Source organism: Patiria miniata, unplaced genomic scaffold, assembly GCF_015706575.1.
Source record: "Patiria miniata isolate m_02_andy unplaced genomic scaffold, ASM1570657v1 HiC_scaffold_20, whole genome shotgun sequence".
NCBI lineage: Eukaryota > Metazoa > Echinodermata > Asteroidea > Valvatida > Asterinidae > Patiria > Patiria miniata.
Window position 1 is genome coordinate 19750926 of NW_024037059.1, and position 22587 is coordinate 19773512.

Consider the following 22587-nt stretch of genomic DNA (forward strand, 5'->3'; position numbering starts at 1 on the left):
AACGTGGACTACAACCCCCCAAAATGCTCTCGTTGAAGCCTTGAAAAGTTATTCTCGAGAACGGCCGTTTTTTCTTTATTTTTTTTTGGGGGGGGGCGAGAAAAATGCTTCGCCGTTCCAGTTCTTGTTCCCCCCCCCCCGAGTCCCCACCAACAAAACTACAAATAAAAGTAGACTGTAGAAAATGATTTTTGCCTGCCAAAGCACTAAATGCTGCGTCAGCTTTTCTAAAGTTCAATAGTGGTCAGAGGGCGCTACTCAAATAATACGGAACCATTATTATCGGGAGAACTTTAGAGAGGGCGCTATTTAACTAAATAGCGGGCTGTGCGAGTGCGACCGGTCGGTGGCGCATAAAAAGTTTTTTTTCTTAGAAAAAAAAACAGCGCCCCCTTCTTATGAACTTTAGAGACACTAAACGTGATAAAAGTATCTCCCCGTAATAAACTGATTACATTTCTGTTGATCAGAGGCCATTGGGTTCCATTGCAACAACAACAACAACAACAAAAACAACAACAACAACAACAAATGGGGAAGGGGGTTGTTTCTTTTTTCCCCTGGTCATATCAAAACATTTATCAAAAACTGAAAAACTTAGTGAATGAACAACTCACCAACACAAGTTGAAATAAAGCAAAATAATTGCATGAAACAACATTAAAGTAATAAAACATTAATTCGTAAAGAAAAAACTCAATAAATTATACTTCTTACTTAAAACAACATAAACAACACACTGGTACATTCAAAGGAAAATTCAGAGCACTTATCTACAATTAACATAAAGTTAACTATATACATCAACATAAATCACTGATAAAATAAATGAGAAATGGGATGACAAAACATAACACAACAGACAATTAGAAAAGAAAAATTATCACTAGAAAAAAATCATAAAATGGCAAAAGTGCCTGGAAATATTTATTCTTGCATAATAAATCTCATTTCTATGGAATAAAAAAGGGACAAAAAAATCCATGCACTTCTCACATAATCTTGAAGCTTTTGGAACAACTAGTATAAACTGCTTGTCAATGCTGAAAGTGTGGCATTAAAATGTAGAACCAGTCTGCGAAAGGGGGAGGGTGAAAAAATATTGATTTGGTGAGTGGCTCTTCGTATTATACAGATTTTCAGGTTGTTGCAAAAAAAAAAGAGGAAAGATTAAATGTCTTTTTTGACAAGTTGTGTTTTAAAACACTCTGGTGTTTTTGTGTAGATTTATTTCCCAGGATTTACAATTTATTTCCAAGCCTACCAGGGATTTGTTGAAGTCTATATGGACCACTTATTGTACATTGTACAGCTGGGGTCTTACGAATCGCCAAGTTGTGCCTGTGAAATTAAAGACAAACAAGTTTGAACAGTTAAAGGGAATGTACATCATTGGCTTTTGCTGTAATTTTCAGAAATGAACTATTTTGAGGGGTTAGTATAACAGATCAAATATTGTTAAACTGACATGTTTGAAGTTTTGTGTTCGAAAATGCTGGAAAAACCAAGAAAAACAAAAATGTTCAAGTAGTCTGGTTCCTTGACTCCACTAAAGATAAAATGAATCAATTTATAGATGCCGGAAAATTGTAAGGTAAGGGAACCAGTCTAGCTGGCCTGCACCTGTTCACGAACATGTAACCAAAAGCAAACAAAATTTAGACGGAAAAAATTGTAAATTTGGAGCAGTAGTTGAAAAATAGTTAGGTTTTTCCAACGGTGGTCGGCCGACCACCGTTGGAAATGTATACAAAAATACCATTTTCCCGAAAATGACTTGACACCAGGTGCCATAATTTTACAGGATGCTTTAGACTGTCATTTACCAACATCCTAGTAAGGTATTTCTTAAAAACTTGGTAGTTTTATTTTTCGATGTTTGCAAATGTTGTATATTCCCTTTAAGCTTGGTGAAATGGCTGTGAAAGGATTTCTTTTCTTCCACATGTTATTCCCATGGGAGATGAAGGCTGCATATACCGAATCTGGAGACGACCCGTAAAATAAAATGGGACAAAATATATCACAGAAATGTTTTGTGACATATCCAAGCAAATGCTTGGTCGAATGGCACATTAAAGGCATAGGATCATTTGTTTTTCATGTAATGTGCACATTTCCAATAATAACAACCCCTCAAAATCCCAAGAGAACTGTTCAAAGCCTAACCTGTTGAATTTTCAGCTCAGTGGATATTACACTTTTGCAGAAAAAAATGATAAAGCATGCACAATCTTTTGACCAAGGTACTCGATTTTTGCCAATAGCAATCCTTATGTCCAAAAATAAGCCAATTGCCTGATCATTGGAAATCACCTTCATTTTCTTAATTTCATCTAGGCCTAAATGCCAACAAGCCTGGCAGAATATCTTCACGGGGTGTTTAGTACCAGTACAATCTTTAATCCAAGTAAACTTGTTGATAATAATTCAGTATAGGTTACTTTTGTGATAAATGCAGATGATCCCATATGACTTTAGGAAGAGTGCATGGGCTAGAAGAAAGCTTGTTCTATCTTCAAATCAATTAAGAGGAGAGGGAAATGTTGTGGGGAAAAGTGGAACCTGTTTCTAGAGCCCTGTTTCTAGAAACAGTTTCTCATCGGCCTGTTTCTCAGACCTACCTGAGAAAATCATGCCTACAGTTGAAACTGCTAGGATTTGTTATTAAATGTAAATTGTATTTGTTTACCAATCACACGAAACAGTTACACTCATGGAGGACTGGTTTAAACACTTAAAACTGCCCCATTTTAGTCAATAATTTTGTTAAAGGGAATGTACATCATTGGCTTTTGCTGTAATTTTCAGAAATGAACTATTTGATGGGTTAGTATAATAGCTCAAATACTGTTTAACTGACATGTTGGAAGTTTTGGGTTCGAAAATGCTTGAAAAACCAAGAAAAACAAAAATGTTTAAGTAGTCTGGTTCCTTGACTCCACTATCGATAAAATGGATCAATTTATAGATGTCGGAAAAATGTAAGGTAAGGGAACCAGTCTAGCTGGCCTGCACCCGTTCATGAACATGTAACCAATAGCAAACAAAATTTGGACTAAGAAAATTGTAAAATTGGAGCAGTAGTTGAAAAATAGTAAGGTTTTTCCAACGGTGGTCGGCCGACCACCGTTGGAAATGAATACAAAAATATCATTTTCTTGAAAATGAATGGACACCAGGTGCCATAATTTTACAGGATGCTTTAAACTGTCATTTACCAACATTCTAGTAAGGTATTTCGTAAAAACTTGGTAGTTTATTTTTCAACGTTTGCAAATGTTGTATTTTCCCTTTAAGGATCTTTTGCACCAAGTCATGTCGCCATTTATAAAAAAACAAAACCTGCTTACTTTACCGGTATTACAAAATAAAAAACCTAAAATAAAACACCCATGGAGCAACAATGATAGAAAATAAAATCAGTAAAATTTAAAACTTTGTACAATATGCTTGTGATTATAATAACCTCATGCCTGAAAAATAACACCAACATATAAACACATGACACTTCCTCCTAATTTCTGACATTAATTTAAATTCAACAGAAGTTGAAGTCCCCTTACAAGTCAATTAGATGCAAGAACTGATCTGGTAGAGGTCTGTCTCAAATACAACTGAGAGACTTCTTCAATAATTTCTGCCCTACTTCTGTCAGATGATGCACCAAGACAAATCTGTTAAAAAATACAAGGAATAATAATACATTTATTAGCTTTCGGTTACTAATACTAAAAACCAAACCCACTTACATACAGGTCTAGAAATTCAGTTCAATTAACCAATAAATGTGAGTATCTCAAACAATCTCTGAAAACTTGTATTGCTGTAAGTTTTCAATAAATTCCAAGTGAAGTTCAGGATGATATTTAGGACAAGCAATCCTCTTCTTAACCCATTCTGAGAACTATGGGAGTTAATATCTTATAGAAATTGACTGTTCTTTTTGTTTTGTTGCCACTGGTGGGTGTAGCCAACCTCAAAAGACAACAATTGTGCACTTCTCAGGAAAATTTCATTAGTTTTTGTGTTGGCTGAAAAAGCAAATGCCAATGTTTTCTTCTGAACTTTGATCTTTGTCCAGTTACTGGGGCTTGTGTCTTCATACACAAACTGACACTTTCCAGTAACTAATGAATGTAACAGACACTATCGACAGATTTACTAAGAAGCACACACTGACCAGATCACTGTCTCTACCTTTTAAATTTTTGTTTTGTGATTGTCATTCAACTTGGCAATTGTGTACACGGTCAGTTGTTGCTATGTCAGGCTGAACCTCAACATCAGTTTTATAGTTATCCATTAACAACCCTTTACATAATTTGAGTACAAACCAAATGGGGCGAATTGAAGTTAATATTGGAAAGCAGTCTCAAAGACTGAACTCTGTATTTAAAATACAGCATTTTGTTTAATTATTAACATATTAACAAAAGGCGTTATCGACAATTGGTGCTTTTTGTACCATGGTACAAGGAGGACACTGCAATCTAAATGACATGCTCCAGGCCCATAGTGCAATTTCTAAATATCGGTGAATCTCTGTAATCATCTGGAGGATTTTTGGCTCTGTTTTGGGTGAAAAACTGTTTGTAAATTGCCGTACTTGTTCAACTAAACAAAATGGCAACGTCAATTTCACAACTGGTGTTGATATTTCTTGTAGCAAGTATAACGTCAGTTTATGGCTATAAGGGTAAGTGTTGCATTTATTCAGATTTCTTATTTGTTATTCTATATTTATTGTTTCTATTTGTTTTAGACTTTGTTATACAGGGTGACCAAAAACAAATGCAACCCTAAAACATTTGCCTTTAAATAAAAAGGGATCGGTGGATTTGTATGTTTTGGGTATCAGATTTTAGCGGAGAGCTTTATTTCATTCAAATAATGAACATTCATGAAAATAGCACTTTGGGTTGCTGAGAAAATGCCAATTATGTAAAAGTAGGCCTAGTCATTTTTCATTCTGTACACCAAAAAAATACGACAGTAAGGGATTTTCACTGTACCGATTTGTGCATGTCCTAATCCTTACAAACAACACGGCACATATGGCAAGAGTGCAAATGAATTTGATGGAAATACCTTTTACTTTCCACCTGAACAGGTATCTCATCCTTTCTAGTCCTATTTAAACCCTTGCAGCATCACGAATATGTCAAAATACTGAAGAAATTGCACAAATGAAGAATAATTGCACAGTAGGCCTACAGTAAAATATTTCACAGTTTGCAGTACTTCTGTACAGGATGAAAATTGACAACTTTTACATAATCGGCATATTCTCAGCAACCCAAAGGGCCATTTTCATGATTTTTTTTCAGTATTTGAAAGAAAAAGCTCTTCAGTTCAGTTTCAAACTCCAAAACTTTACTACATGAGAACAAAGAAATATCTCCACAAGAATACAAATTTCAGTATGTGTGTGCATAATCATTATTAGTGTATGCAGGGCCCCAATGGAAACCAGTTTTAAAATGTTTGGGCACACCCGGGGTAAAGAAATGTAATAGACAAAGGAGGAGGAGGAGGGGTTTAGACAACCCCCAACCACCATGTATAGTTTGGCTTGAATCTCCGAACCCATCCCCATTAGGGTTGTAAAGTAACATAACTGGTATCTTTAGCAGTTTAGGGTACAAAAACACCGTTCATTACAAGACCTTTTTTTTCAGATGGGGATGTAAAGTTCCTTAAAGATGACGGCAGTAAGTTAAACTCCGAATATGAAGGGGTGGTTCAGATGTACAGGGATGGTACGTGGGGAGGCGTTTGCTACGATGGTACCATCCCCGAGTTTACAGCCAAGTACATCTGCAGGGCGTTGGGCTTCGAATTTGTCACCAGATGGGTGAATGCGAGGGACGCTTTCCCCAAAAACGACAACAACGAGGTGACTGTAAACCATATTGACTGCAGTGGAGCTGCAGACTTGAGTGGCTGCACGAAAGACTGGAGCGATGACAGGCCCACTTGTGAAATTACTAATCTCCTTGCACTGGCATGCAGCCCTCGGACAGGTATTTTTTGAGCATTTTTTGGGCGTACATTTTTATTTTGAACCACTGTAGGAATGCAGTAATAGAAATGCTTATGATCTCTTTGTCATGTTTCCATCATTTAGGAACCATGATTAGCTAACGTGTTGCCGTTGTTATTGATATGTTTTTATTGTTATTATTATGATCGATAAGTTTTGGTAATGTAGCAGCATTGTAACTTGCAAGCCTGAAGAAACCTGTGAAAAAACTGAGAAGGCAACCCAATATAAGAAGTATATCTTCAAGAAATCAGATAGGGACTGAAAACCAACTCCACACGACTAGGGCAGGAATCGAACCTTGACCATAGTTAACCGATGAGCTAGGAAAGAATCAATTTGCCAACCTAGCTATCCGGGTGTTTTTCTTTCTCAATTTCCTCAACCTTGAGCGATTCTACATGTACTACATTAATTGCAAGCCATTTGAGAGTTGGAATGAGAATGTGCCACGTACAATGCAGATGTCATCAATAAACTTTTATAATTAACACAGTTTGTCAATTATAACTTTACTAACTGAAATAGCAAACCTAGGAAGATCATAGTTCACAAAAAGATCCCAATTTACCTCCAATTCACAATCTACCTCTTACTTACTGTCTAACTACTTCATACAGTGAGCGACCATTGAACTGCAAAAAAAGTTACATTGAAATTGATTGGTGTGATATTTAATTTGCAGATTATGCCGTCCGTTTAATGGGAGGTTCCACCTGGTACGAGGGGCGTGTCGAGGTGTACCATGAAGGCTCAGGCTCTGGGCATCATCACTGGGGGTTGGTCTGCGACGATTACTGGGGAAAAAGTGATGCTAAAGTAACTTGAGATCCATCCTTAAGGCTCATCAAATGACCATTGTTGTGTTTTGACATTTTTAAAGACTTTGTGCAGTACATAACTGTTCCCAGAACTGCAACCTACATCCTGATTTTGAGAACATTGTTGTAATTGGAACGGACATTCTGTTTTTGACGGGAAAAAAATGATGGTTTTTGTATGTATGAACATGATGTACAGGCGATACACCACTTAATGATTTCAACTTTAAACTATTTTGTGCTTGCGTTTGAAATTATGAAACTTTTTGCATTTTGCAATGGCAATGGGTTTATTTGTTAGGAATTTGTATGATAATTTTTTTTTTGACAGAGCTGGGGGGGGGGGGGGGGTTGACACCCCCCCCCCCCTCAGGATCCGCGCCTGAGTATCCGGTGTTATAGTCAAGACCATCACAAGACCAGACACAAGTAACAGGGCGCGATTCTTTGAATAGCTCGTGGCTTGAGACTGGAGTCTTGTGATGGTCGATCGTTCCTGTGAAGGTCTTGTGAATGTCTTGTGATGGTCTTGTGATGGTTTTATGATGGTCTTGTGAATGTCTTGTGAATGTCTTGTGATGGTCTTGTGATAGTTTTATGATGGTCTTTTGATGGTCTTGCAGTTGTGTTGTGGGGTCTTGACTATCAATTGCACAACTGGCTCTTCAGCAAACAAAACTTACAATTTGTACACAGTGTTTTTGTACCTTAATGTATACTGTCTCCTGTCAGTAAAACAAAAATCATACTTGATTTTGTCCTAAAATGCATGCCACTTTTTAAATTTTTTATTTGAATGAAATAGGTGGTATGCCGCCAGTTGGGGTACGGAGATCCTGACAAGGCCCGTTACACAGACGGAGACAAGTACAAGTCAGGATCATCCGGCATGCCTACCCTGCTTGACAATGTGCATTGCTCAGGGTCAGAGAAATCCCTTGCCTACTGCGCTGGCAACAACTGGCACAGCGAAAACTGCTTCTTCAACACAGAACTTGCTGCTGTCATATGTGAAACCGCAAGTACAAAGTCGTCCCACTTGTCACTGTATACCTCCCTAAATATCCCTGCATTGTAGTCCTTAGCTCTAGCCTGCTAGTGGGGGGGGGGGGGGATTCAGCACCCAATGTCTGCTGAACCCATGGTCACTTATAGGACTAACAATTTTTTTGGGAGGGGGAAACAATGTTTTTATGGCATGCCCCCCCCCCCCAACTTGATAATATATAGTGCTTATATAGCGCTTTATACCAAAGGTCTCAAAGCGCTTCACAATTATTACCCCTGTTCATCAGGCCATGAGACCAGTTTCTGCAGCGCGCAGCTCAAGATCAGCACAATCTGGTCTCCTATATACCTTCACAGGTACCCACTTATACTCCTGGGTGGAGAGAGGCAATTGTAGTAAAGTGTCTTGCCCAAGAATACAAGCACCATGTTCCCCGGCATGGGTGTTGCGAGGGGGGGCAAGGGGGGCACTTGCCCCCCCCCCCCTGGAAAAGCCAACAAAAAAAAAAAAAAAAGGAAGAAAAAAAAAGAAAAGAAAAAAAAGAAAAAGAGGCGCGAAGACAAAGTGGTGTAAATTTTATGAGTTGGGGGGCGGGGGCAAAATGTCCCTGCCCCCCTCTAAAACTGATACATCGAGAATGTGTTGAGAAATACAAGCATTTTTTGGCAAAATTTTTTTTTGCCAAAATTTTTTTTTGCCCCCCTCTAGAAAAAATCCTGGCGACGCCCATGTTCCCCGGGTTCGAACCCACGTACCGCGGCAAGTGAGTCAAACACCGTAACCACTGGACCACAGCGCTCCACAACTTTATAACAGAAACTGATATAATCTGAAATCAAAGAAATTGTAGAGGTACCATCACTCCTCATGAGTGTTTCCTTACTCATTGATCACATGGGGCCAAGTTTTTGGGACCTGAACGTGCCATAAAAATGAGTACAGATGTGTTGGTCCTTGGGAGTCATAAATCTTGAAGTAATTAAATCTTCGGTTGGTTTAAAGTAAGACACATTTCAATTGACAGGATTTTTTAATACATGTACTGGGTTATTCACAGGATTGTTGGTTTTTGCCCTTCACAAAGATAATTTCAAAAAACTGCGTGCTATATAGTCATGTAGTAACTGGAGTTTTGTGGAGTGCTGTGGCCTCGTGGTCTGGAGCATTGAATTCGCGGTCTGCGGGTAATTCCGTGGGTTGTGGGTTCGAGTCCAGCCTGCGGCTACTGTGCGTGTGCCCTTGGACAAGGCACTTTGTCACACATAATTGTTTCTCTCCACCCAGGAGTAAATAGGTACCTGTGAGCTAGGGCAGAGTTGGTTATTGTGGTTGATTTAGCTGCTTTGCGCCGAAATGGCAGCACTCGAGCTGTATACTGCCCAGGGAGCTGAGATGGTATTTGGAATGTTCATTGGCCCAATAAGCAGGGTAATAATAAGCGCCTGGTATCCTTTGGCAAGTTGGTGACTCTAAAAGTCCAGTTATTATTATTATTTTATTGGAAATGATACATGCTTTGTGGTTTTCCTCATTTTCATAGGTAAAACAGGAGTACTGAGCACCGCAGCCATTGCAGGCATTGTGATTGGCAGCCTGGTCATCCTGGGCTTCATAGTAGTCCTCTTCTGCATTTACTACAGACAGAGCAAGATGAGGAAGCGCAATAGCAGACAAGCCGCCGTCGGCAACACGGGTGTAGGTCACGGTGGCGTCACTTATGTCAACCAGGGCGGGATGGGCGCGGGGGGCGTGACTTTCATCACTCCTGGCCAGGGGCAGCAGCAGGTGCAGTACGTCATGCCGGGGGCAGCACCCGCCTTTAACCCGCCCCCGTATTCCCCACCCGGGGCGGCCTATGGGGGCGATGGTGGTAACAAGCACGACAGTGCAAATCCAGGCCCAACTGATGACTAAAGTACTAATATACGACTCAGCTACAGCTAGCAATTACACATGTACTTATGGGCAAAACTAAAGCCACTTGCCCCATGTGTTACTGCTGGCTGCAGTTCTAGGTTTTTAGGATGTGCCTATGGCTATATACTACATCAACATCACTTAGTCACTTGATGCAGTTTGAATAAAAGGCACCACAACAATTTTTTTGGAACTCAGAATTTAAAAGAATCACGTTTTATGTAGATATGGCTTTGAGTGAACCTAAACTCTTCTTAAAACCTCAGCCTGACTTGAAGCTCCTGTTTTCCAAATCCAATGTCAAAGCCTTTGGTTATATGGAGTGGACCCAGGCTTATTTTAAAGCTTGCAGAATAGCACAAGAAACTGAATTTGCAGTAGTCCGGTGTTAGTTGAGTACATTTCCATAAGTACAGGTGTAAGGATGAGTTCTGTGCCACAAGTACAAGTATACAAACTTGTACAGGTGCAGGCAATTGTTATTCATGTTACATGAAACAATAGCCTGTACCCATACGAGTACGAGTTTCTCATATCTCATGAGTACATGTACTAGTGCGAGTATCTCATGAGTACCAGAACGAGTATGATCAGTAACTCTCTCATGAGTATGAGAATGATGTATCTCATGAGTACAGGTACGAGTATCTCATGAATATGAGTACGAGTATCTGATGAGTACGAGTACGAGTATTTCACGAGTACGAGTATCTCATAAATACGAGTATGAGTATCTCATGAGTACGAGTATCTCACGAGTACGAGTATCTCATAAATACGAGTATGAGTATCTCATGAGTACGAGTATCTCACGAGTACGAGTATCTCATAAATACGAGTATGAGTATCTCATGAGTACGAGTGCCTCATGAGTACGAGTACGAGTATCCCATGAATACGAGTACGAGTATCTCATGAGTACGAATTCGAGTATTTCATGAGTTCAACGACTTTGGGTATCTCATGAGTACCAGTACGAGAAAATATGTACTCAAGTACTAGAACTGTTCAGTCCTTCAATCCATTCTCAATTGCTTTTATTTGCTTGCTTTTTTATTTACATACATGTTTTAAAATGTACAATTTACAAATCTGTGTAGAAGCAAATTTAATTTGTAAAAGAAATCAATTATTTACTTTTATTTTTACGCTTAGCTTTTTGACTTTTCAGCTTCATAGAAAACATCGTATGTGCTTAGGAACAAAATATTTTAATATTATTTCAATAAAAGTATAAAATCATGGGTAAGTGAAGTACTTTCATATACATGTATATATTGCTTGGTTTATTTGAATAATGAATTATCAAATTTGTGAATGTAGATGTGGCTGTATAGCTCCACTTTCACACAAACAATTATGAATTATACAATGTCATTTAAACTCAGCTATACAAGGTGGATAAAAAAAAATGAAACCGAGATATTATTGCTAATTGGAACAGAAGTAGGGCTCATGTGAATCAAAGGGAGATATCCTCTGTTAGGGTTGAATCTCCTCTTTAAAATTACACCCTGGTCATGTCATATATATTTACTATCGAATGAGCAGTGACCAATTTTATGAAAGGGTCTATTTAGAGACTTGCACCACTTTTCATGGTGAAATGTCTTTTTTTCCCCACCTGCCTTGATTGGCAACCATAGCTTTTCACTCTGTAACAAATGACAACACAAAAACCACAATTGAAAAGTGGCACAGGTCTCTAAATAGACCCTTTCATAAAATTGGTCACTGCTCAGTCAATCGTGAATGTAATGACATGACCATGGTGTCATTTTAAAGGAGAGATCTAACAGAGGATATCTCCCTTTGATTCACATGTGCCCTACTTCTGTTCCAATTAGCAATAATATATCGGTTTCGTTTTTTTTTATCCACCCTGTAGTGGCACTGGTATTGTGTGAAAGCTCTGAAATTTCGAAATCATCCCAACATATACAAAATGAACATTTTATCAAATAATTACATTGTAATTTTTTACTGAAGAAATTGTTATAATTTAACATACAAAATATAAATCATGCAGCACATCTGAATATTATAGTGATGTCATTAAGAAACTTCTAAAAACTTAAAAAATACTGTTAATATTTTATATCTAATAAGTCATACTAATTTTTATGCTAGTTAATTCCTTGGTTAACAAACTGCATGGTTATAGATGTTTTGCCAAGTTGTATTTTATCTCGCAAGTGGCAGTTTTTGATTGGTTTGCTCTGGTGCTAATTTTACAGCCTAATTAAGAATGAGTTGTATAATTACATGTGAATACAGCTGTGAACCTTTTTATCAAGTAGTATGAATATGTGAAGGTCTATAAAATGTACTATAATCTATCAAATTTGAAACCGACTCATAGATTTGTATTAATCAAAGATGTCTCAGTTTTTAGATCCTTTCAAATCTTCGCTGACATCACACATGTCTTCAGATAAAGCTTGAAGTTTTGTAAGCATATAAGTACATTTGTGGCGCTAATGTTTAAGCTGCTTTGATGCTGAGAAAGAGTATCATAGCCACGAATATGGCTAAAAGTACACCATCGGATGCTTGATGACACTGTTCACGGCAGTCACATGCACGACCATGTCAGGCCTGTTGTCATCAGTTTCTTTGACTTGCATCCGTTGCAGATTTTTACAAGCATGGGCTGGGGTGTTTCCTTGTCACTATCCCAATCTTTTTTCCTTTGCCTGTTTTTGTTCAGTCATGCATGGTCCTAAGATGTGCTGGGATAGTAAAAATATTCAGCCTACTTTTATAAAGTGAAAGGGGGGGGGGTGGAAGGAAGGGTGGGTGGAGGTGGGGGAGTGGAAGGAATGGTGGTTAGTGGGGTGGGTGGAGGTGGAGGTGGGGGTGGAAGGGTGGTGAGTGGGGTGGGTGGAGGTGGGGTGGGTGGAGGTGGAGGTGGGGTGGGTGGAAGGGTGGTGAGTGGGGTGGGTGGAGGTGGAGGTGGGAGGGGGAGATGGAAGGGTGGTGAGTGGGGTGGGTGGAGGTGGAGGTGGGGTGGGTGGAGGTTGAGGTGGAGGTGGGTGGCTGTCAGGCCAATCCTCAATAGCCCAATTCAGCAACATATGAATACAGTATACATTCATGTACACTGAGTACCTGTACCTTCAATTGTTTGTTTTAAAAATGCATCAATTGTAAAAAAAACTCTCGAAAATTCATGCACGTGCATCTTGCATTGAGAACTTTCAAAGGCACTGTTCAGTATATGATGAGCAGCAATGCATTAAGCCTGAAGACTGTTAAGTAACTGGTGGTTGATTTCTGGAAATGATCTCCTCATATGCAGGTGGCGGCTCATCCTGAACTGGGAAAGGTGCAACAATAGCGGAGAAATCAGGCGGAGGGTCGTACTGAGGGCCGTCTAGGTATCTGGGCAGTTCGGCCGGCGGTTGGTATCCACACAAGTCTGATTCCATGGTTTCCTGCCGTCCGGAAATAGTCGGTACCCGTCTCCGCTCTCCCACGGTGTCATCTCCTTGTGCTGCCGCATTTGTCGCATTTTCAGCTTTCACACTGGTTACAAAGCAGCAGTATCTGCAGCACGTTATGACGCATGAGAGTATCACAACACCACACACTGGCAGGAAATATTCATACACGGTTGCAGTCATCGTGACACTGTGGTACTTGAATACTTCCTATATGGAGAGTCAAAAAAAAACCTAAAAGGGTTTTATACGAGGAAATTATTTCCACTTTGTTAGGCCAAAAAAAAAAAAATAGGCGGTCTCTGGTCAGACCGAAGTTCCGGAATTGATGCGGCGACGCGTTTTTTTTTGGTGGCTTTTTTTTTTCAAGTTTCAATTGTACAGACAAGGTGGGCACTATTTTGCTCTTTGTGTCCTCATTATACATTGGTGTCCTCCATAATTTGCCTTGGTGCAATTTCCCCATTCCTTGGTGCTCCTTGGTACAAATATTTGAGGAGGTGCGGCAATAGAGGGTGCTGTTGTAGCTTCCGTGTTAATTTGAAGAAAAAAAAAGTGGACGCGCATGATTAAAATCGACGCGCGCGCTGACCAGAGACCGGAGTATTTTATTTTTTTTGCCTTATTAAACTTAATTGAAATGTCTGTTTGAACGGTCATTTTATAAAACTGGGGTCCATCTTTCTATCCTTATTACATCGGACATACATGATTTTCTAAATCGTGCACTCCTTCATGCTTTCTTTCTTAGAGAAACTTCATATCACAAACAAACAAAGAAATAGTTGGAAACCATTTGTAATTCTACTTGAATTTCCAAAGTTCAGAGGTAACATAGTAACAGGAAAAAAGGTCACACTTTGGATCCTATGATATATCCAACTGTAAATCATTGTTGAGTTCAACACATCATGTCAAAATTTACATTCACATAGCAATGTTCTTTGATATTAATGAGAAACAATAGAATCCAATACAGCAACTAAAAGTTTGACTGTTCTAATGGTACGAAAAACAATATGTAGTAAGTTCTAAGAATCAAAGTTCTTCTTAAAAGTTACATGTAAATAATGTATGTAAACCACTCTTCTGCAGCTTAAAACTAATTTCAAACAGAAATATAATTACTGTTTTATTTGATGGAAATTTTGAAGGAGACGAAAATGAGAATATTTCTTACCTTCAAATCAGCTCAATCATATAGATTTCACTTGGGGGAATACATGTGCTTGCATGCCCAGTATTTTTGAGAGATGCCCACAAGAGTCATCAAAGATAATTGTGGTTCACCAGCAGGAAAATGGAAGGCCTACACCAGGCATTTTGAGGAAAACTGTGCAGTATACTTCCTCGTAGTTTGCTCATTCTTCTGCCAACTTATAAATAGAATAAAAAGTGGCGCAATGACAATACGTGTGTTTGTCTCCGCTTAGTACACAAACACAGTAGTAAAGTACTGAACTTTGAACCATGAGTGCACAGTTTCTTTTCATTTGCACATAGCCAGGACACGTTGTGCACCTACTGTACACAACGGTCCAAATGCTGTTGTGCATGACTTTATCAAAAAGCACGTAAGCCTACAACCTTCACTGACTATAAAGATAAATTCTGTTGACAATAAATACTTTGACCTGCTGTCAAGGTTTTGGACTGGTTTTCTGTCCTACTTTACTTTTCTATTCCTTAGAAAAAAAAATCATAGGCCTATTTATTCCACAACAGTAACATTTTGCACTTATAATATAATATTCCCCTTTAAATTGGCCTATTTTTAACTTACAAGTCACAAATGGTTACTGAATGAGTGATTGATGTATCATGTAGTCTATACATTGTCAATAACAAAATGCATAAATTTGAAGCAGATCGACCTAGCTAGACAGAGTTCGGGCACACTTTAGTTAACTAATCTATTGGTCATGACTGTAGTCCTTGCGCGAACTTGGCCTTGATGCCGCATTTATTGAGGGACAAAGCAAAGATATAGGATCTTTGGGGCAAAGGCTGATCATGCTGATGGCGTCGAGTGATACCTGGGCACAATAGACAAACTAGGGCTATATTAAAGTGGAGCGAAGGATCATACCAGCTGAACACATTCACAAGTGTGTAGCTAGCTATAGCCGGTGGTGGAGTCCGGAGTTGCAGTTGATTCGGCGGGCTTTCTCACGTCAAGTGTGACTAGATTCTAAGCCATGGCTTTCCAAAAGTACATCGAGTTGCCCAACAAAGCGAAAATGCCAATTTTGGGGTTGGGTACTTGGCAGTCCAAGCATGGTGAAGTGACCAATGCTGTCAAGGCTGCGCTGGAGGTTGGCTACCGTCATCTGGACTGTGCCATGATATACGAGAACGAAGCGGAAGTGGGTGCCGGCTTGAAGGCCAAGATCGATGATGGCACGGTGAAAAGAGAGGATGTATTCATCACCAGCAAGCTGTGGTGTACGATGCACCACCCCGACGATGTTGCAAAGGCCTGCCAAATGACTCTGGATCAACTTGGAGTGACCTACTTGGACCTTTATCTAATTCACTATCCGATGGCTTTCAAGAGGGGGGATGTACTCTTTCCCAAGGATGAAAACGGTGTGTTGCAGGTGGATGACATTGAGTACACCGACACGTGGCTCGCGATGGAGCAGCTTGTGGAAAAAGGCATGTGCAAGGCCATCGGCTTGTCCAACTTCAACCTGAAGATGATCAAGGAGATTCAGGCTATCAACAAGGTCCCGATAGCCAACCACCAGATTGAGCTTCATCCTTGGCTGACCCAGGAAGAGCTTGTTCGATACTGCCAGGATAACAACATCTCCGTCACGGCATACAGCCCCCTAGGCTCACCGGATCGTCCAGGGGTGAAAGATACCGACCCTAATCTGATGGCTGACCCAGAGGTGATGCGAATCGCCGAGGCCAAGGGGAAGAGCCCTGCTCAGGTCTTGATCCGCTTCGCTCTCCAGCGAGGCATCATCTGCATCCCCAAGAGCGTCACACCCTCCAGGATCAAGGATAACTTTGAGGCTCTAGATTTTGAGCTGAGTGCCACTGATATGAAAGACCTGATGGCCCTCAACAAGAACTATAGAGTCTGCCCGGCAGAATGGATCAAGCATCGTCATCACCCCTTCACCCCACTTGCCTCGTAAATAAAGACAATAGAAGGAACACATCACAGCTGAGATATGGAAGTCTCAAAACTTCAATTTTTACCCCTCAAGGCATCCGTCCATCCATCCATCCATCTGTCCGGACGGGCAGCTTAGTTTCCGGATGATAACTTGAGTTAGAAATGTTGTTTCTTCTTTGTTGTGACTTCTTTTGGGTTTTTTCGGTGCTGACTTTTTTTAGGTGGATTGTTGTCTAAAATTTGCCCAACTCGATGGGTATAGAGGCTATATTCTTCAAAAGTAACTTCCATTAAAAGCTTGCCAACTATCATGAGTTTTAAAAAGCATGTCAAGCAGCACATTTTAAATTCAAATAATCTGTAATATACAATAAGCTCCTTTTATGGTAAATTTGGTGTCAATTTTGATGAATTTTGAATTGGATTTAATTTCTTAATGTTGATTTTTATGTATTTTGTTTTTGTTTTAATTTATTTTTGGTGCTATAATTTCATAATTCTTAATTGATATGTACAGTGTATGTTTATCTTTTTAATTGTTTTTAATTTATAATAGTATTGTACTGAGGTCCCCCATGGAAAGCAGTGCTGTGCACTGATTGGAGTTTACCCTCATTAAAAATGACATAACTTAAAAGTTAAAGAAAATAGCCCCCAACAAGCAGCTTGCATAATAGTCTACAAATATTCTTTTACTGAGCAACTGCCAGGTTTCGTTATGTGCTTCAGTTGCATTCCTGAATATCAATTATCATATATAGAAAGAAGGTAGGGTTTTGATTTTTTCTACCCCAAGAAACTGTTCAAAATGGCATTAGAATGAAGAAAAATCTTCTTTTGATTGTAAAGGTAGTTTTTTGAGCAAAAAATAAAAACATTTTTGACTCTAATTTGATCAAAACAAAACAGGGACCCTACACTTCACGATCACCATTTTTTTATGGTAGAAACAGACGTGTAGGCCAAGGCTTACGTAGTTTAGGACACTTCTAAATCTAATAAGTTCTAGGCCCTCCTAATATTTTTCACATTCAAAACTTAAGTTTGCAAATGATTGTCAATGACTTGCAGCCTCAAGCAGTCTGTTTAATTTAGATTAAATCTGGGATTTTATGTTTTTATCAGTACTGACAGTAGCTAGCCCTGGTGGACTCCCTTTCCTCCCTAATGTAGTCGTATTGCAATGAAGACTTCGTCCAACCTGGGCTATGATGACAGTAGCCTACTGTCTTTGGAAGAAAATGTTACTTTTTTTTCTTACCTGTTTTTCGCACTAGCTGCGCAGTTAAGGGACGTGTGACTGTAAGTCACAGCAAAGTCTTTTCATTCTAAGGAATGGGGTCCTTAACTACACTTTTACCTCCTGTTTGGTACTATATGTAGCTCACTCCGATATAAAAGTCCTTGCACCTTAAAAATACTGAGACTTTTTTGAAGAAAGATGTTCACACCAGTGGCCCGTGGTCATCGATCAACATTTTTTCAGCATGCCGCAAAACGCCGACAGACGACAAAATGGCCGGTCCGCGCGCATGCGCAGCCTGTCCGTCTCCCCCAGAAAGTTTTAAAATACATCCGCCGGCAAAGTTCACCAAAGTTTAAAAAAAATTAATATTTTCAATGACTGTCGGACAGCTTTGTGTGAATTGTCTGGGAAGGACATAAGATATGTTTGGGAAGGACATGAAAATCCACGTTCGTTTGCAAAAACACGGCACTTTCGCGCAAGACTTAATTTTATGTGGCGCATGGATACATGCACCTCAAAAACAACAAGTGGCACAACCGTACCAGCTGATACCAATATACTTCGAACCAATGGAGAAGATATCCGGATCTTCTTTCTTCCCAGAAGAATCCGGATATGGTTTCGAAATTTGAATCGTCCCTAAGTACGCGCGAGCCGCGAGGTGAAAAAAAAAAACCACCGATCAAGGAAACATGCTAAGTGCAGAGGATTGGCGACAAGCTTTTTTCTATGCTTTAAAACCCGTCTTCAAGACTTGGACTAGTTGGAGGGGGCAGGGGAAATAACTTCATGCTCCGATCCTTCAGGAAAACCGAATCATATAGATATGATCTGACACCAAAGTTACAAGTATCGATTCATTTGTTTTGGGAATAAAGAGTTTTATAAGTGTTTGGTCCACGCTCACCTGAAAAGTAAATTCAAATGAAGGATTACTGCAAATGAATTATTCCAGAAGCGTATATTTAATTTAAGGGGGAAAGCACACGAAGAATAAAGTCGCTTTTTTTCCCCCGAAGAATTTGCATGGGATTGGGAGTGCCCCAATTAACCTATTGATTTTGGAAGCGGCAGTATCACAACCGCTATGGACTGAACTTGTAACTTAGAAATTCATATTTTTGGGGTTATTTTTTCCTCCGATCGACTATTACATTCAGTTTCTTGCCAACGATCGAGGGTTAATTGTTTCAAATACGTGTTTTGAGTTCAGGATTCTAGATTATAATGTAATGTCATCTGCGTGAAGTTGAAGTTAGATAAGGGCGTGGCACGATGTGGGAGCAATCATTTTAAGCAACACTACCAGTGTTTTCCATCTCTTTTATAGGTCCGACACACACATCTTCAAATCATCCCAAGCCAGATTGTGTAAAACACAAATATTGCTAAAAAAAAACCTCTCTCAAAACATTCCCTTTTAAATTCCCCTCATAATTCAACCATGCTCTTTACGTTTTAAAAACACAAAGTAAAACAACAATACTGAACTTTTTGCGAGTCATCCTTCTTTGAATGGTAAAGTCTCAAAATTTTCTTTCAATAGCGCATCATTCTAAAACGGGTCTTGTGTTACTCTGTGTGCAGTGTGTGTTAGGTAAAGCTTCTACGCTTCACTTGGTGGTCGGTCGGTCGGTCGGTCTGTTCCCGAAAATTGACCCAAATTATGGAGTTCCATATGTTCCATCGGCGTTGCAGTTTTTGGCGTCCCATTATAAGCTCTGGGTTGGATCATTTGATCGATTACATGCAAAACTTTCATGCAGGACTTCTTGCAACACGGCCAGAGCTTATTGTGCACCCGCACTTGTGTTTTTAAGCAAGCAAATAGGCAGCTATTTTTTTTTGGAAGTTGTGGTTTTCCTTCGCAGCAGCTTTGCAAAGCCCTGGTTCAAGTGTAATTAGTTTATAAATTAGACTTAGGTGTTAGCAGCACTATTGGTTAATACATGTAATGGCAATTCAGGTGTCGAGAAGAAAAGTTACTTAGGAGTTGTGCAAACTGGAAGGGATGCGTGCTTTGTTGGTACTTTAATATTTTTTTTTTTTTGCGCACACACAAGTTGTGTTTTAATTTCTGAATTACCAATAATTATACTTCAAACGCAAGGGGCATCAGCAGGATAAACCGGCGCGCCAACCGAAGTCAATTTGCCAAGTTTTGACTTGCGTTTATTTCACAAAAAAATAAAGGTATATGTTAAAGTTTAAACCCTTAAATAATAATGTGAGACTGAACTGAAAATATTTTACTTCAAAGAACATTGTGCTGTAAAGAAACATCCCCTCTGGCTCCCGAAACATTAAATTCCATTATAATGCACAATCACTACAAGGAACGACCACTAAAATGATCATTTTTTTCATGGACCTCCATCATGTTCGTTAAAATGGCGTTCTACTATAAATGTTAAAATACCTTCACAGAGCACAAATGAAACAATTTTTTTGCGAACACACAAGTTAAAGGGAATGTACATCATTGGCTTTTGCTGTAATTTTCAGAAATGAACTATTTGGGGGGTTAGTATAATAGATCAAATATTGTTACACTGACATGTTTGAAGTTTTGTGTTCGAAAATGCTGGAAAAACCAAGAAAAACAAAAATATTCAAGTAGTCTGGTTCCCTGACTCCACTAAAGATGAAATGGATCAAACATACCAGAAAATTGTACGGTAAGGGAACCAGTCTAGCTGGCCTGCACCCGTTCATGAGCATGGAACCAAAAGCTAGCAAAACAAAATTTAGACTAAAAAACAAGTCAGGTGTGTTTACAAACACAAATGCCCCGCAACCGTGACTGTTTCCATGACATAACACCACTCTAACATCAACTTACATGTACCTTGGTCAAATGGAACGTTCATTGACAGCATTAGTGTCTTCTGTAGGTTTTATATGAATTAATCCCTAATCCCTATGATCTCAGAATAAATACAAGATTTCTATTGTTTTAGCCACTGTGACCTTGACCCTTGACCTTTTGACCCCCAATGCGATAGGCTTCTTAGGATTGCCAAGGACAATCCACAAACCAAATTTGAAATTCATATGTAAAGTATTTCTCAAGTTATCGCGCTGACAAAATTTCTACTGTTTCAGCCACTGTGACCTTGACCCTTGACCTTTTGGCCCCAAATGCAAAAGGCTTCTTAGAATTGCCAAGGACAATTCACAAACCAAATTTGAAGTTCATATGTAAAGTATTTCTCAAGTTATCGCGCTGACAAAATTTCTATTGTTTCAGCCACTGTGACCTTGACCCTTGACCTTTCGGCCCCAAATGCAAAAGGCTTCTTAGGATTACCAAGGACAATCCACAAACCAAATTTGAAATTCATATGTAAAGTATTTCTCAAGTTATCGCGCTGACAAAATTTCTATTGTTTCAGCCACTGTGACCTTGACCCTTGACCTTTTGGCCCCAAATGCAAAAGGCTTCTTAGAATTGCCAAGGACAATCCACAAACCAAATTTGAAGTTCATATGTAAAGTATTTCTCAAGTTATCGCGCTGACAAAATTTCTATTGTTTCAGCCACTGTGACCTTGACCCTTGACCTTTCGGCCCCAAATGCAAAAGGCTTCTTAGGATTACCAAGGACAATCCACAAACCAAATTTGAAGTTCATATGTAAAGTATTTCTCAAGTTATCGCGCTGACAAGATTTGTCCGGACACACACACCCACACACCCACCCACCCCTACTTGTTTCACATGACTAGTGTGGACTTTCCATTGCTTTCGTGTAGTTAAGAAAAACCAGTGAAAAAACTCATTTTTCTCAAACTGTGAAAACTCTTTCAACCCAATTTTTTTTCTATGATTCCCTTTAGTGTTTCTCTTCATTCTGCTACAGATAAACCTAACCCAAAAATGCCTCTAAACCTGTTTTCCAGAAATGGGGAAACACTGTGTGGACGTGGGGCAAGTCCACACAACGTCGGTGCTACCTACATTATGTGGACGTCTTTTGTTCGGAAGTCCACACTGCGTATGTAAGACAAACTCACCCACACACACACCCACACACCCACCCACCCACCCACCCACCCACCCACCCACGGAAGGACAAGGCGGAAACAGTATGCCCCTTCGGCTTCGCCGCGGGGCATAAAAAGGTAAATTTGGTGCAGTAATTGAAAATTAGTTAGGTTTTTCCAACGGTGGTCGGCCGACCAGCGTTGGAAATGTAGACAAATATACCATTTTCTTGAAAATGGCTTCACACCAGGTGCCATAATTTTACAGGATGCTTAAGCATGACATTTACCAACATCCTAGTAAGGTATTTCGTAACAACTTGGTAGTTTTATTTTTCGATGTTTGCAAATGTTGTATTTTCCCTTTAAGTAGAAGACCATGAACCCATGACTACAGTAATAGACAACTATTCCACAAAAGAAAGAAAAGCCAAATAAATGTAATACCTCTACTACCCAACAATGCCAATATTAACAAACTGAAAGACTTCAAGTATTTCAAAAGTTAAAGTTTTTTTAAGTACACAAATTTACAGAGCATTAAACCTGAACAGATCAGGTTGATCTATAAAGGAACAACCCTTTTACTGTTGTATTCAAAGCTTTGAATGTCAACATTGCAGGATAATAAATAACGTTATAATTTCTTGTCACTTCAAAGAAAATGGCTCAAAACTGATTTTAACAGGTCCTTCACCGATACCCAAATTACTCATATTAACATGAAAACCAAACCATTTTGTAGAGAAAAATGTCTTATGAATAAGAGAAATACATGTAACCACATTTGAAATATTCTTCAGTGTGAACAAAAATGAGTCTAGGTATGTCAATGCTGACAAAATAGAGAATAAACCCTGATGTTCAATTTGCGTTCAGTTTGGCAAGGTTCAAATATTTTTTTTATCCAAACAGAGATCTGGTTTGGAATCGGCAGCAACTTGTAACATCAAAGGGATTTGCCACATTGCTCGTTAATTGCCACC

The 22587-nt window shown here is 39.2% G+C and overlaps 2 protein-coding genes and 1 long non-coding RNA gene across 4 annotated transcripts; 2 read left to right on the forward strand and 1 right to left on the reverse strand.

The window, feature by feature from the left end:
* Positions 1-826: 826 nt before the first annotated feature.
* On the reverse strand, positions 827-17882 carry LOC119728226. 2 transcript variants are annotated; one of them, XR_005271021.1, is made up of 3 exons: positions 17727-17882; positions 3567-3677; positions 827-1341 (listed from the first exon to the last, which is right to left on the reverse strand). It is a non-coding gene; the product is annotated as an uncharacterized LOC119728226 (long non-coding RNA). The 2 variants fall into 2 exon arrangements; XR_005271022.1 differs by lacking the exon at positions 17727-17882 and adding an exon at positions 17628-17720.
* LOC119728224 (neurotrypsin-like) lies at positions 4255-10004 on the forward strand. Its single transcript, XM_038200378.1, has 5 exons — positions 4255-4699; positions 5682-6026; positions 6732-6865; positions 7673-7889; positions 9417-10004. Exons 1-5 carry the CDS (start codon positions 4627-4629, stop codon positions 9788-9790), a joined length of 1143 nt encoding a protein of 380 aa, XP_038056306.1. The 5' UTR covers positions 4255-4626; the 3' UTR covers positions 9791-10004.
* LOC119728225 (aldo-keto reductase family 1 member B1-like) lies at positions 15109-16845 on the forward strand. Its single transcript, XM_038200379.1, has one exon. It carries the CDS (start codon positions 15435-15437, stop codon positions 16383-16385), a length of 951 nt encoding a protein of 316 aa, XP_038056307.1. The 5' UTR covers positions 15109-15434; the 3' UTR covers positions 16386-16845.
* Positions 17883-22587: the final 4705 nt, after the last annotated feature.

What these genes read in the sequence shown, in the direction of transcription:
- LOC119728224 (XM_038200378.1), top strand. Translation starts at nt 4,627, where the DNA reads ATGGCAACGTCAATTTCACAACTGGTGTTGATATTTCTTGTAGCAAGT. An exon ending in GTCAGTTTATGGCTATAAGG is followed by an intron (nt 4,700 to 5,681) that starts GTAAGTGTTGCA and finishes CTTTTTTTTCAG; the next exon opens with ATGGGGATGTAAAGTTCCTT. An exon ending in GGGGAAAAAGTGATGCTAAA is followed by an intron (nt 6,866 to 7,672) that starts GTAACTTGAGAT and finishes TGAATGAAATAG; the next exon opens with GTGGTATGCCGCCAGTTGGG.
- LOC119728225 (XM_038200379.1), top strand. Translation starts at nt 15,435, where the DNA reads ATGGCTTTCCAAAAGTACATCGAGTTGCCCAACAAAGCGAAAATGCCA.